This window comes from Pseudopipra pipra, chromosome 5 (genome assembly GCF_036250125.1).
Source record: "Pseudopipra pipra isolate bDixPip1 chromosome 5, bDixPip1.hap1, whole genome shotgun sequence".
Taxonomy (NCBI): Eukaryota; Metazoa; Chordata; class Aves; order Passeriformes; family Pipridae; genus Pseudopipra; species Pseudopipra pipra.
Window position 1 is genome coordinate 29453779 of NC_087553.1, and position 12729 is coordinate 29466507.

The 12729-nt window shown below is 33.4% G+C and overlaps 1 protein-coding gene across 6 annotated transcripts in view; it reads right to left on the reverse strand.

The window, feature by feature from the left end:
* CFAP54 (cilia and flagella associated protein 54) overlaps nucleotides 1-12729 on the reverse strand; it is a 105749-nt gene that overhangs the window by 40799 nt on the left and 52221 nt on the right. For 5 of the 6 annotated variants that reach the window (XM_064655400.1, XM_064655396.1, XM_064655397.1 and 2 more), the window contains exons 33-45: nucleotides 12145-12260; nucleotides 10394-10612; nucleotides 9851-9987; nucleotides 8045-8190; nucleotides 7155-7382; nucleotides 6718-6941; nucleotides 6483-6618; nucleotides 4715-4829; nucleotides 4010-4162; nucleotides 3326-3523; nucleotides 2399-2486; nucleotides 1757-1963; nucleotides 165-231 (exon numbers count right to left, since the gene is read on the reverse strand). In XM_064655400.1, coding sequence (XP_064511470.1) covers nucleotides 165-231; nucleotides 1757-1963; nucleotides 2399-2486; nucleotides 3326-3523; nucleotides 4010-4162; nucleotides 4715-4829; nucleotides 6483-6618; nucleotides 6718-6941; nucleotides 7155-7382; nucleotides 8045-8190; nucleotides 9851-9987; nucleotides 10394-10612; nucleotides 12145-12260 — 2034 coding nt within the window. The remainder of the gene's footprint in view (nucleotides 1-164; nucleotides 232-1756; nucleotides 1964-2398; nucleotides 2487-3325; nucleotides 3524-4009; nucleotides 4163-4714; nucleotides 4830-6482; nucleotides 6619-6717; nucleotides 6942-7154; nucleotides 7383-8044; nucleotides 8191-9850; nucleotides 9988-10393; nucleotides 10613-12144; nucleotides 12261-12729) is intronic. The other variant, XM_064655399.1, reaches the window with a different exon arrangement.

Sequence of the window (12729 nt, forward strand, 5' to 3'; positions counted from 1 at the left end):
AAAACATCGTATCTAATGTGCATAAATCCTCAACTACCTCTGATCTACATTTTTCCTTTACAATCAAAATAAAAAGAAAAATATTTTAACAGAGGGTCATTGAGATTTAAGTTTTAGAAGCAATTTGACAACCTCATGAATTTGAACTGAAATTACATTCTTACCTTAAAAAGTATAGCAGAAAAATAGCAGTATTTTGTTCTTAATCTCACCTGTGCTGCTGTTATATACCTAAAGTACAACAAATAATAAGAAATATGAATGTGCCCCTCCATATAAATTATTGAAATTCTTTTTTTTTTAGTCTAATGTAATAATGATACTAACACAATCTAGATGTTTCCCCTACTGCAAAAAAAAAATGCCTGTTCTGTAGATAGGTGCTCAGTAATGCCATGCAAAGAAAGAAGCACTTGACCAAAGACATACCTAGACAAAAGTGAGTTGTGAAGATTCTTTTTAAAGAAGAGAACCAGGCAATCTAAGTGAAAAATTAATCTCATGAAGGACTAAAAAGATAAAGCAGATTAGGCAACTCACACCTTATTTCTTTCCATAAAGGAAGCCTAAGATAACTAGCACATGTGAATTTTTCACATGATAAGTGTCTAGCTAAATTTAATGACTCCCACACAGTACCTTAGCAGAGCTTTAAACCATACAGGTAGCAGGGTACTACTCTCATCTACATGAATCTTTAATTCAATATTAGAATCCTTTAATCTGCATTTTACAGCCTGTGACTAAGTTGCTGTAGAAAGACCAACTCAAAAGAAAGATGTTTAACAGTCCAAGTCAGGCCTGAACACAAAAGAACCGCCTGAGGGAGAAGCCAGAATTTGGAATGCACATATTGGCAGCAAAGGAATAGTATACAGTGCAGCAAAGAGGTGCCACAAACACCTGTAAAAGCAGGATTGGGTCTTGCCTGCTTGGACCCGAGACTGAACCACAGCTCAGAATTAGAAGAGCTGTGGTTTACAATCCACTTAAACTCACTCCTTTTCCTTTTGGGTGCTAATTCTAAGTGTGGCAATGACAGTTAATCCTGAAATACCCATGTTAATACTTTCAAAGCTGCCTTGGTTTACAGATATTTTACAGTGCTATTAATACGATCTGCTCCACTGATAAGGCAGTTTACTGGGATGAAGCTCTGCCTTTTCATGGTTATAATGTTTCCAGAGTCATTTAAAGCTGTCTTGGATACTTCTAAATTTTATGTTTTGTCAATACATTGAGGAACAGCTCAGAATTACATCCATAGTGTTTTACCAGCAGTCAAGGAGTATTGGATGGAAATATTTATTGATGGTAGACTTTAATGCAGTAATTCAAATTTCTTTTAGTTTTAATTCACCAGAACACTAGTACTTTAGGCAGTAAATCTGCTCTCAAGATACATTAATATTTAATATGTGCAATGGCTTGGGAGATGTGATATTTTGATTGAAAATCAATATGACTGTAAAATCCTATATAAAATGTCTTTTTATCATTTTGTTTTATTTCAGTGATCTCTCCATATAATATACAGCTACAATTATGATCAAAGATGAGCACTCAAGGAAAGGGAACAAATAATATTCACCAAAAGAGCAGCTTTCTTCCTGGAAGGAAAAATTCCTCTGCTTTTGACGAGTCCTTTTTATAGAAACTCTTTATTGTTCTTTAATTAATTTCAAATTGCATAATATCCTGAATGACCAATTTGTTTAAAATATAAAAGAAATACATATATAGATAAGATACTTACTGAGCTATCTTAGCCACTAAGACTGCTGCATGTAAGCAACCCCAAACTCCAGCCTCAGAAAGAAATTTCTGACTCATATCAGTCCATCTTCCAACTGCAAAGCAGTCTGTAGCATCTTTTGGTAAACCTAACTCTTGCCAGTTGTTAAGAGCATCAGCAATGTTGAGTGTTTCATCAAGGGCTTGACTCCAATATTTAAAAGCAGCTCTGTGACATAAAAAACATGGTGTTGCTGACATTTTCCAAAGTAAGATAAGACTTGCTTCATTTGTCCGTTATTGCCTGAGATATAACTAATTCTGATTGGGTCAAAAACTTAAATACAGTCTCTACAACACAGAAATGATACCAGTCCTGGCCAAAAAATTTATTGGAACTCAAATTAAATCATCAAGCAACAGATATTGCTTCTTAAAAACACAGGGATACAAAATTAATTTGCTTAATGGCAATTAGGTAACTAAGAAAAATAAACAATGTCTAGGAAAAAAGCCTTTCAAAATATACACTATAGTGAGTTAGAAGAAAGAAGTTATAAGGACTTGAGGACAGCACAAGAACTTACACGACAGTTGAGGGGTATAGGACTGCCATTAAAAAAAAAATGAAACAATGCACTTTTTTAACACAGTAAATATGTACCTTTTGTTTCCAGCATAAAAGTGAAGATTTCCAAGTTCATGTACAGCCTGTACCTTGAGGTCTCTCTGCTTATTCATTTCAAGGATTCCTGTTATTTATTTTTAATCGATTAAAAAAAATAGTCACATCACTAAACCAGTTCTTGAATTGTGAACAAATTTTGCTTGAGTAGACATGAATTCACATGTAATTCAATGCATGAATTTTTTTTTTTAAATTTAGTGGACTTGTATATCTTACCTTAAAACTTACTATTTCTTATTTCTACTAACTTTGAAAACAAGAGTAGGACCTAAGTTTTTGTAGCTTTGTGTTTTCAGATCTCTCAGATTTCTTCCGCTGGGAGATAAAATGCGACGGAGGTCATTGGTCCTGCTAAACAACACTGCCTGCATACAGCTTCTATTTTAATCCCTTACTTCAAATAAAATCACTTAGAACATGTATTGACCTAGTACACTTGACCTGTTTTGCCATACAGCAAAAAGCAGTAGTAGTGAGGAGCTGTAACTGTATGAGTAAAGCCATAATAGAATGTAAGATGGAAGCTAAGAAACTCTATCTCATTCAAATGCATAAAATCTGAAAAGTCTTTTTGCTAGAAGAAAAAAAACCTGTCATGGAATTAAAATTAATCTGCTAAACATTACATCAAATTCTGAATTGTGGATTCATCAGTATAACACCACTGAAGTAATGCTTTTTCATAAGAAAACTGGAGAGATTATGATCTAACTAGTGTCTTATTTAGCATCTAATGCAGATTTTCTCAGTCAACAGGAAGAAGTATTGTGTATTCCTGGAAACCAGCTTTCAGACAGTTACAGCTGTCTGACAGAGCAAAATAATACTGGAATAAACATATATAAACACAGGCAGAATGTCACTATTCTTAGTTGTAAGCAAAAATTTATGAAAAAAAAATACCTATTGTTTGTTCATAGGAAGAGATAATTACTGAAAGCTGTGACTGTGGTATTGGTTTACTCTCAACCATACTGGAGAAATTAAATTTTTCTTGAGAAAGATCACATGGTGTTGGTAGAAATATCAGTTCAGCTCCCACGTTAAATTTCAGCTTTTTCTTTGAAGAGATATGACTGCTGATTGCTTTTCCATCATTTTCTAGATCAAAAAAGTGATTTATATGATCAGCTTGGAAAAGTATCATACTATTTCTAGCACCACAAATATTTCCACACCACATTAGTCAAGCAAATATACAATTCCCGAGCAGCTTATTTTCATTTGGTTTCTTATGCTATAATTCTGAGTGTCTCCTAATTAAAATTATTGGACATAATTCATTGGTCAGTGTAACCAAATGAAAATATGTGCTCTGCTAGTGAAAACAAATTTGGGAAAATCTGCCAGTCAGTCCTCTGCCAGAGGTATGGCTGCAGACAGACAAGTGACACAGTTGCATAAAAATAAAAGTCAGGCTTAGAGCTTGTGCTTATAGAACTTCATATATAACTTCATATTCTATCTTTTTTTTAGTTGTCAATAACAATAAAACTTAAATTTAGAAAAATCTGTTCCTTTCACTCTTTATTATTTTAAATGCATATACATTTCATTAAATGAGAAACACTTCAATAAATAACTCACCTTGTGTGTGTGCAAGAAATAATGAAAGTAGTTTTCTGCTGTGTCTTAGTGCTCTGCTGTGATATTTAGACTTTTGCAGAGTTTCTCTAAAACATCTCAGTGTATCATTCACATCAAGAGGCACACAAACTAGGGCTTTTGCCTGACTGTGATCTAAAAAGAATTAATAACATGGAGAACAATTTTGTAATACATATAGAAATATTTTTAGTAAATCACCCTGTAAAACATATTTGAACAATTTTGGAACTTTAAAGCATATTAAAATTTTCACTTCTGTTTCCTGTTGGTTTATGAATTCCATGAGATTGTTAATCACCAGGAACATCGATTCTATCGATAACAGTGCTGGTTCACACTAACTTCTGGGCACATTGCTGGGTATCCAACAATACTGACAGTAAACTGGACCAAGACCATCAAGCTCACTCACATACTGTAGTTCATCTGACATCTGGATGACAACTGCTTTTCTCTGCTTTCAGATACAGTCTGAATATATTTTGAAAGATCTTGACGTTACTACCCATCCAAAATATTAAGAACAATAAATTTGAAGACAAAGCTGAGCTTATATTAAAAGAAACATTATAGGAGCAGTGAAGGAACTACAATAAGAAGGAAGGGGAAAAAATAAAAATCCAGTATAAAACAAAGAAAAGAGTTTGGCAGAAAAGAGAACACACAATAGAAATGTGCTCTGACCTGTAGAATCATTTTTCATCTCAGGATAGGAAAAGGATCCAGGAAAAATCTCTTCACTGGCTGAACGGGCAACAGGCAGCTGTAATTTGTGTCCTATATAGTTTCTGCAACTCATCTAAAAAGCAAGTTTTGTTTCATGATAATTGGATAATATTCAGAAAAATCAATGTTTGGTGCTTTTAGTTAAGTGTCGAAACAGTCGTACGCCAAAATAAAAAGGACTAATTAACAAAGACACCAATAATCTGTAACTAGTGTTCTTGTTAGTAAGAGGTGAAACATTCACACCACCTAAAAATTGGATATAAGTGTTTTGAAGTTATTGAACTAAACTCGAATTGTATTTGGTATTTGCCATAATCATGAGAAACTCCTCAATGTTAATCAAAGACTCCACATTTCTTTCTTCAGATGAATGCATGATTGCACAGGACCTGTCACTGTAAATGTGCCTAAAGGGCATGTTGTCTGTAAAACACAATGCAATGCTGCATAGGGATATACAAAATACCTCTAACCAAGTAACAAAAGCAGTCTAATCCTGTCAAAGAAGCAAACCTCCACACTTCCATAAAGGACTAATCTAGAAGAGACTTTTTATTTTTCTAATGTAGTTACATCACTTCAGAAGCAGAAGAACCAATTCAGGACTATTTCTAGACTCTCTGAATGGCCCTGCACTACAAAATGTAGCCATAACCTCCAAATCTCCAACTCGATAATGTCTTTTTTGAACAATACTTATTACTATTAACCAAAACCAGTCTTTATTCTGTAAGCTGTCTTTCAAAACTATGATTACTTTTCCAAAATGCTCAGTTATCAGCAGTATGTGGTGGTTTGCCATGGTGCCCTTTTTTAGACACAGGACTATGCTCTGAATAGCAGGGCCTGAAAGAAGTCAGTAGGAAACAGATGACAGAAAGATAAGACAGAGCACACCTCAGCTGCCTTTCATGAGCCAGGAGTGACTTCAGAGTCCCTACAAGCCCTGGGCACCAGTGTTCTGTCTCTACAAAAGACAGTGGCTCCTGAACCCCATGTTCATGTTCAGAACAAACCTCTTTGGTATTCCAAATGCCACTTTCCCCACCTCTGCTTCAAGTCCTGTCTTTATATTAGTAATAGAAACATATTAAAAATACCCACAGTGTGACTGACTTCAGCAAAACTTCTTAGAAATAAACCTTACATTAACAAAATAAAAAGGAAAATCCTAATTTCTAATAGGTAAATTGATGAAAAATTTCCAAGTGTCACTGTTAAATATATAGAGCCATGGTTTTTAATGAGAGGTACTTGCTGAGCATCCCAGGGGATTTTTTGTTGGTGATCAAGTTATTTCAAGTTTTTTATTGGCATTGTTGGTGTATGGGCTAACTCAATTTTACTAGCTTTGTTCTTTAGGAGCAGTGTTTCAATGCAGAAATACAGCAATCTTCGTATTTAATTTTAATTAATCACAAAGATTGCACAATAGCCACATAAATGTTTTCAGGTTAAAAGAGTGGCATTAAGAACTAACATGAAATTAGATTTAGGCTTATAATATGGAATGTGTACATATTGCATGGAAAAAATATTCCTTCTCTTGCAATCATGTAATACAAGCCTTTTCATGCACTGCAATCAAGTATGTTCATTAATTTATTATAACTGACTATTTGGGAACATTATGAGAAAACATATTAATCTAACTAGTGAAAGTGCTTCTCCATATTTAGTTCACATTATGAGTCAGTGCCCCCAAAAGAAATCTATGTTTCACCTTATGTGCAGTATCAGACAGGTATTGTATGAAATGAGATTCATGGCTGTCTAGGCCACTGGTTTGCTGTATCCTTTCCAGCAGCTGCCTCTGAGCATACACCAGCAATGGACTCACTTGCTCTGTGTATCTCTCACTGGAAAAAAAAGCAAATTATAGTAATTAAGCAAAATAATCGTATATTAAACTACACAGTGTTAGTTTTTTAGTTTTTATTGGAGCTGGTGTAACTTACTGTGTAAATATATTAAATTGAACAGTTATGTGTACCAGTGCTTCCCACTTCTTCATTTGATATAACAATTCTATCGTTTTAAGAATCAGATTACATATCCATTTCAAGTCAACCACATTCACATCATCCAGGGGAGGCTGTGGATGAAGATTCGAACCACCATTCTCATCCATAATACCTCCTAAACAACTGGGAATGCAGAAGTCTCCCTCAGGTTCCAGAATCTACAGGGAAAAAACATTATTCTACCTGTTATTTTCAAATGTGTTTTTAGGACAAATCAATTACAAAGATTAGAAAAAACTGATCAGCTAAAAAACTTGTTACAGAGAATAACTTGGATATATATTGCAGAATATAATGGAAGAAAGAGAAAACTACTTCTAGTAAAGATGTAATAATAAAGAGTATATTGGTTTAATAAAACCAATTTCTACCTTAAGAGAACTGCTTGCTTGTAGTTCAGTTATCATATCAATCATCATGTCTGATGCCAAATAAAATGGCAACCAGATGGTGTTCCTAAGAAAACCCCAGGTAATGGGAAATGTATCCCCGTGGGAATGCGAATGGTTAGCAATCAATTGTAATTCTTGCGTATAGTTCCAAAGTTCTCGACAAGCATTTTGAAGCAATGTCCAGTGGCCACCACGGTGAGCAAGAATCTATGTAATTAAAATATAATAAACAAAATATAATTATACTTTTGAAATGCAAAAATTAAAAGCTTCATTCTTTTATTGCAAAACTTAGGCATAAGTAATCTTTCAGAATTACAGTCTAAGCGTTATAGAACCTTAATTTTTAAATTTTCATAGGAGGACTAATTTATAATTGAATTTAATTGTTGGTTTTGGTGTGAGAACAAGAAATAAAAATTAATTCACACCACCTATACGTGTATTTTTATTTGGGTTTAGAAGAGTAGTTAGTCTGCATTTCCTTTCAATCACTGGTTCTTCTGTTTATAGTGTGACATTCACTAGGACCTGTTAAGGGAAAGGTAAGTCCACAAGTATTTTCAGAAAATTTAACAAACATGAGAAGGAAAGTTATGAAGATGAAATGAAAATTAGAACAATTCCATTAAATTATTTTATGTTTTATAGAAATATACGTTATGACTGATGATATGTCTGACATTTTGTACATTGTACTCAGACATTTTTCAGAAGATGTGAAATCATTGCTTCTACCCAGTGAAATTTTTTTTGAAGTTTCTGAAGTTTGTTTTTTTTTAATGTAGAAAGTAGTAAGTATTGTAATGCAAAGTTACAATAAATAAATAAATAGCAATTAATAATTTTAATAAGAAATCATATCTTACCACTGCTCTTCTTAAATGCAAGAAGATTTCTGTAAAATGCTTCAATAAAGTGGTATTTGACAGAAACTGGTCCTGCTCTTCTTTTGTTGTTTGAGTTTGAGGAGTTCGACTCTGTTTACTTCTGAGCTTAGAAGATTTATCTGTATCTGAAAAGTAAAAGTTCACTGGTTAAAAATTAGCTAAAGTTCTCAAAAAAACCATAAAAAAATAATTTAAAAAAAATCAATCAGCTAGGATTTTCCTGTGGCAGCTAAATACTTAAATGGTACGAAATGCCAATGTTAAGGTTATCATATTTGTAAGGTTATGATATTTAAAATATAAGATGCTTTTACTTAAGCATTGGGAGAAGCAGGGAGGAAAATAAGTTTGAGCAAAATAGTAACATGTACCAAATAGTTTTCAGCCTCAAAGCCAAAACACGACCCTCACAGAAGTTAAGTTTTAGGCAAGAAATCACTTGGCAAGCTCCCAAGAATCTCTCTGAAACAGAGGTCTCTTAAAAGAAGACATTAGGAAAAAAGGAAGATTTCTGACAAATTCTCAGGTATGTGTATAATTGCTTCATTATTTTACTCATACCAAATATCCCCCAAGGAGGAACACAAAAGTTCATGGTTCTGGAATACAATAATACTTGAACTATAGGTTTCGGGCAGAAGCTAATTCCAAGGTATATAGTATTTGAACTATATGGCAAACTACACACTTTATGTAATTCTTTTTATTCAGAATTGTTGCAAAGGCTAGGAGATAGCAAAGAGGACTTTTATCAGGTTTCAGCAACTTTTAGTGACTTGTAAGCATCAAGACAAAACTGTTTAACTAAAAGTAAGCTGTTGCAAAGAGAACCAGTGAATTCAAGTCCTAGGTTTCGCCACACCTCCTTGGAAAAGGCAAAGAGGACAGTTGATTCTACTTAAGGAAGTCCCACATGGAATGACAGGAGAATTTTGATCTGTACAGCTCTGGCACAATGTGTCCCTGAAGTGCTATTGAAAAGATGAGGCTTGTGATTTCTTTTTGAACTTATGGAGCCTAGGCAGAATACTTTGTGTTGACTTGCATGTTATCACTAAAATCTGGGGAAATCAAGGTCCTGCATTTCACAGTTACCCACAAACAGGAACCTTTTACCTTCTGCTGAAATCTCACAGGATAGAATTGAAAATAGCTGGAATAATAAAACAGTAGAATGTGAAAGACAGAGAATTGAAGTGAAAGTGGTAGAAAATAAAAAATTGGTCCTGAGGTAGCTTCTTGACACAGAAAATACTAGAGAGTACATAGTAGAGAAGGAAAACTAAATTCTACTTAAAACTTGAAAGATAATAATAAACTTTGGTCTATAATTTTAAGAATGACTTACAGAATGAACCAGGAAATTACTGACCTGCTAGGAAATGTAAAGGAAACTACAGATCAATTAGAAACCTCAGAAACAGAAACAAATTGTCAATGCATTCAGAATAATCTGGAATATTATCAAAGTAATAGCTCTAGGTAGTTATAAACTTTTTACTAAAGTATAGGATAAAGAATAACTACTTGATAAAATGTAACATATTTATCAAATACAGTAAAAAATGCTCACAATTATTAGATATGCCTCATATACTTGTTATACTAGGTATGCCAAAAAAGTACAGAGGACAACTGAAATCTAGAAATGTCTTCTCTTAACTTGGCGTAACTGTTTTTCCAAAGGTGATGTGGAGAACGAATGATGGAGGTCAAGACAGAATTTAAGAGAGGAAAAGTTAAGTTGAAATGGATTTCAGTTGTGCGCCCAATAAAAGTTCTTACCAGTTTGGTTTTCGGTCGTTTCCAACTTTTCAAGGAGAGGAGGAGTTGGTTTTCTCATGTTACTCTCTGTGGCTTCTCTCACCATCACAGTGCCAGAATTGTTTAGTGAGAATATCTCTGGATCTAAAATATTGTAACTGTAGAATGGGAGAAAGAGAAGAAAGCACAAAAAAAACCCCAGACACAATAACAAAAAGAATTCAGAATACACAAATTCAGTTTCTCAGAAGTGATTACTTTCCTACAGCTTCAGGAATCAGAAATAATGAATGACAGCCAAAAGTTATAAGGAACCAAAAAACAACACAGATAACATATTTCAAAGCTGTCATCTGACCAAACAAGTGAGTAACCAAAAATATGCATGATGTCTACATGATGGAAAGCAAAACTTGTTACATAGCAAATCAGTTTGTATTTGGAAGTGGAACTGTTCATATGACAAACTGACTGATGACATTGTCATTCAGATCTGCCTGCATTAACAGCAATAACACAATAATCTATATTAGTAGCAATCACTGATATTGCAGTAAGATATACCTCTCCAGATGCTGTGAACCACAAATTCCAATATTATATTGCTCTTCCAGGTTCTTTTTAAATAAGTGGTAGTGTGCAACTGCTAGATAGATATTCATCTGGGACTTCCAGGGCATCTCTTCAAGACACATGTGACGAAACCTTCTTCGCTTTATGTAACCACCCAGCAGTACCACTAAGGTCTGTTGAGCTGCTTTTTGCAACTTTTCCTTGCCTTTCCTAACCAAAACATATGAAGTAGCAAAAAATGAAACTGTGTTTTCCTGAAGTTCTAGAAAAGAAAATTATGGTAAAGATACACAAAAGTATACCATTGCATATCCACAGACTTACATTAACTCCGAAGCATGTGACATTTCTAATGAAAAGATTTTTGCTTTAGTCAAGAAAAGCAATTATGTTTTCCCTCTCTAAGTGCACTTAATACGCATTACATCCCATTTTATATTTTACCAACTTCCATGATATTTACCTCAGTACTTAAGAAAGTTTAGTTCTGTGTTTGAAGTTATTTGTGTCTGAATCATCCAAACAGTATTATAGCAAATACAATGTGCTTCACACAGTCTGTTCAGGAGATAGAGGGTCTACTATTACACTGTGAATTTGGATAATTCTTTTTATTGCTTTGCTTTGGTAGCTAATCATCCTCACTGTAAAGAAAACAAACTATTTCAGATTTAGATGCCTGGCTTTAATTTCCAGCCATAGTTTTTTATACATTTCTCTGCCAGATCAAACAATTCTGTATTACCTCGCATGCGTACGTTGCTATACGCAAACCAAATGTCATTTTTTCTTTTTTTTTAATAAACTAAATTATTTTTCTGTCTGTTTTCCATCTTTAAAATGTGGGCAGAATAGTATACTGTATAGAATTATGATCATATTATACAGTACTACTATTATGTAAGATACAAAAGAGTGGCTGAAAAAGCAAAAAACCCAGGGTAAGTTTAATGTCTCCACTTCTGCTGAAAGCCATGAAAATCATTTTAAGCAAGGTGGAGTTTTTTCTGTCAAGGAGGAAAAAAATGGATGGTTTGGGTGAATATTTAGAAGATTATATGTAAGACTTTTTTAGGTTATTTAAAACATTTTCAGAATAAATTACATGATTGCTTATGTGCAAATATTTACAGTTTTCTACTTGCTAATTGCTGGAAGCATAAGTGACCAAAACACCAGGAAATGAATACTACATATTCTTTTAGGTCAGAAGGTAGTGTTATTATTAACATATACAAGTACCTGCCAAAAAAAGAGGTGAGTGAATATAGATTTGTTTTTATCAAGAAAAAGTTTTCTGAGAGCTACAGAACAGATAGTCCAAAAAGACTAGCACAAGGATGAAATCATTCTGAAACTACCTGAACATCAGGAAATAATAAACAATTTTTATTAGATTTGTGTCAGGTAAGCTCCCCAACACAGTTTGAAAAGCATTATAATACGTAGATTAACACAACTTTTCCACCTTGATGAATCAATATGCTAACACAAATGAAATACAATCTTTAATTATTAATACAAAGACTTGAAAATCTTCAACAATTATTTTCTGAAACAGAAATGAGAGATTCTGTTTTCTTGAGAGGAAGCCAATTTTATACTAAACTAAAGCAGAAAAGTTAGAGGACTGTGCAGAAATTCATCCCTTTGATATATAAAAAATTAAATACACAATTGTAAAATAAATTTCAGTCAAAATAATTTTTTTCTGTATATGAACCTGACAACTGTTCATTTACCTTTGTGCTTCTGGAGAACTCATTATATCTGGCTGTTTCTTCAAAAACTCTCTAAGAGTCTGTTCTTTTTTAGCAGTTGATTTCTTCGAAGGTGATGCCTTTGATGCCTTTGGTTTCTTTAAAGAAAAAAGGCATTCTCTTTAAAAAAAATCTTCCACGAAAATCTTAAATGTATTTTAAATACTTATTTATACCTACATTATGAATTATTTGAGGCATACAGCAGTTTGGCTTACACGGGAACAGAAAAGAACATAAAAAAAAAAATCTGGAACTGGTTGTCAAAATAAGACTGCAAAATGAATACTTAAAAATTCCAGAGAGCTTCACAATTTTTCTGGAAAGTGCATGTCAAACACCTGACACTAAGAAGCCAGCCAGGTCCTCAAATATTTACTTTCATATACCAGTATTTTCATCACAAAAATAATGATATTTCTTTTCCTAATCTTATAAATTATTATTATTATTTATTATTATAAATATTGAAACTTTGCAGTGCAAAAACTAAGACAGAAAAATCCTTTCCCTAATATATCTCAGATGCTACCAGCATTAGAACATTACTAGGTGGGAAGAAAACTC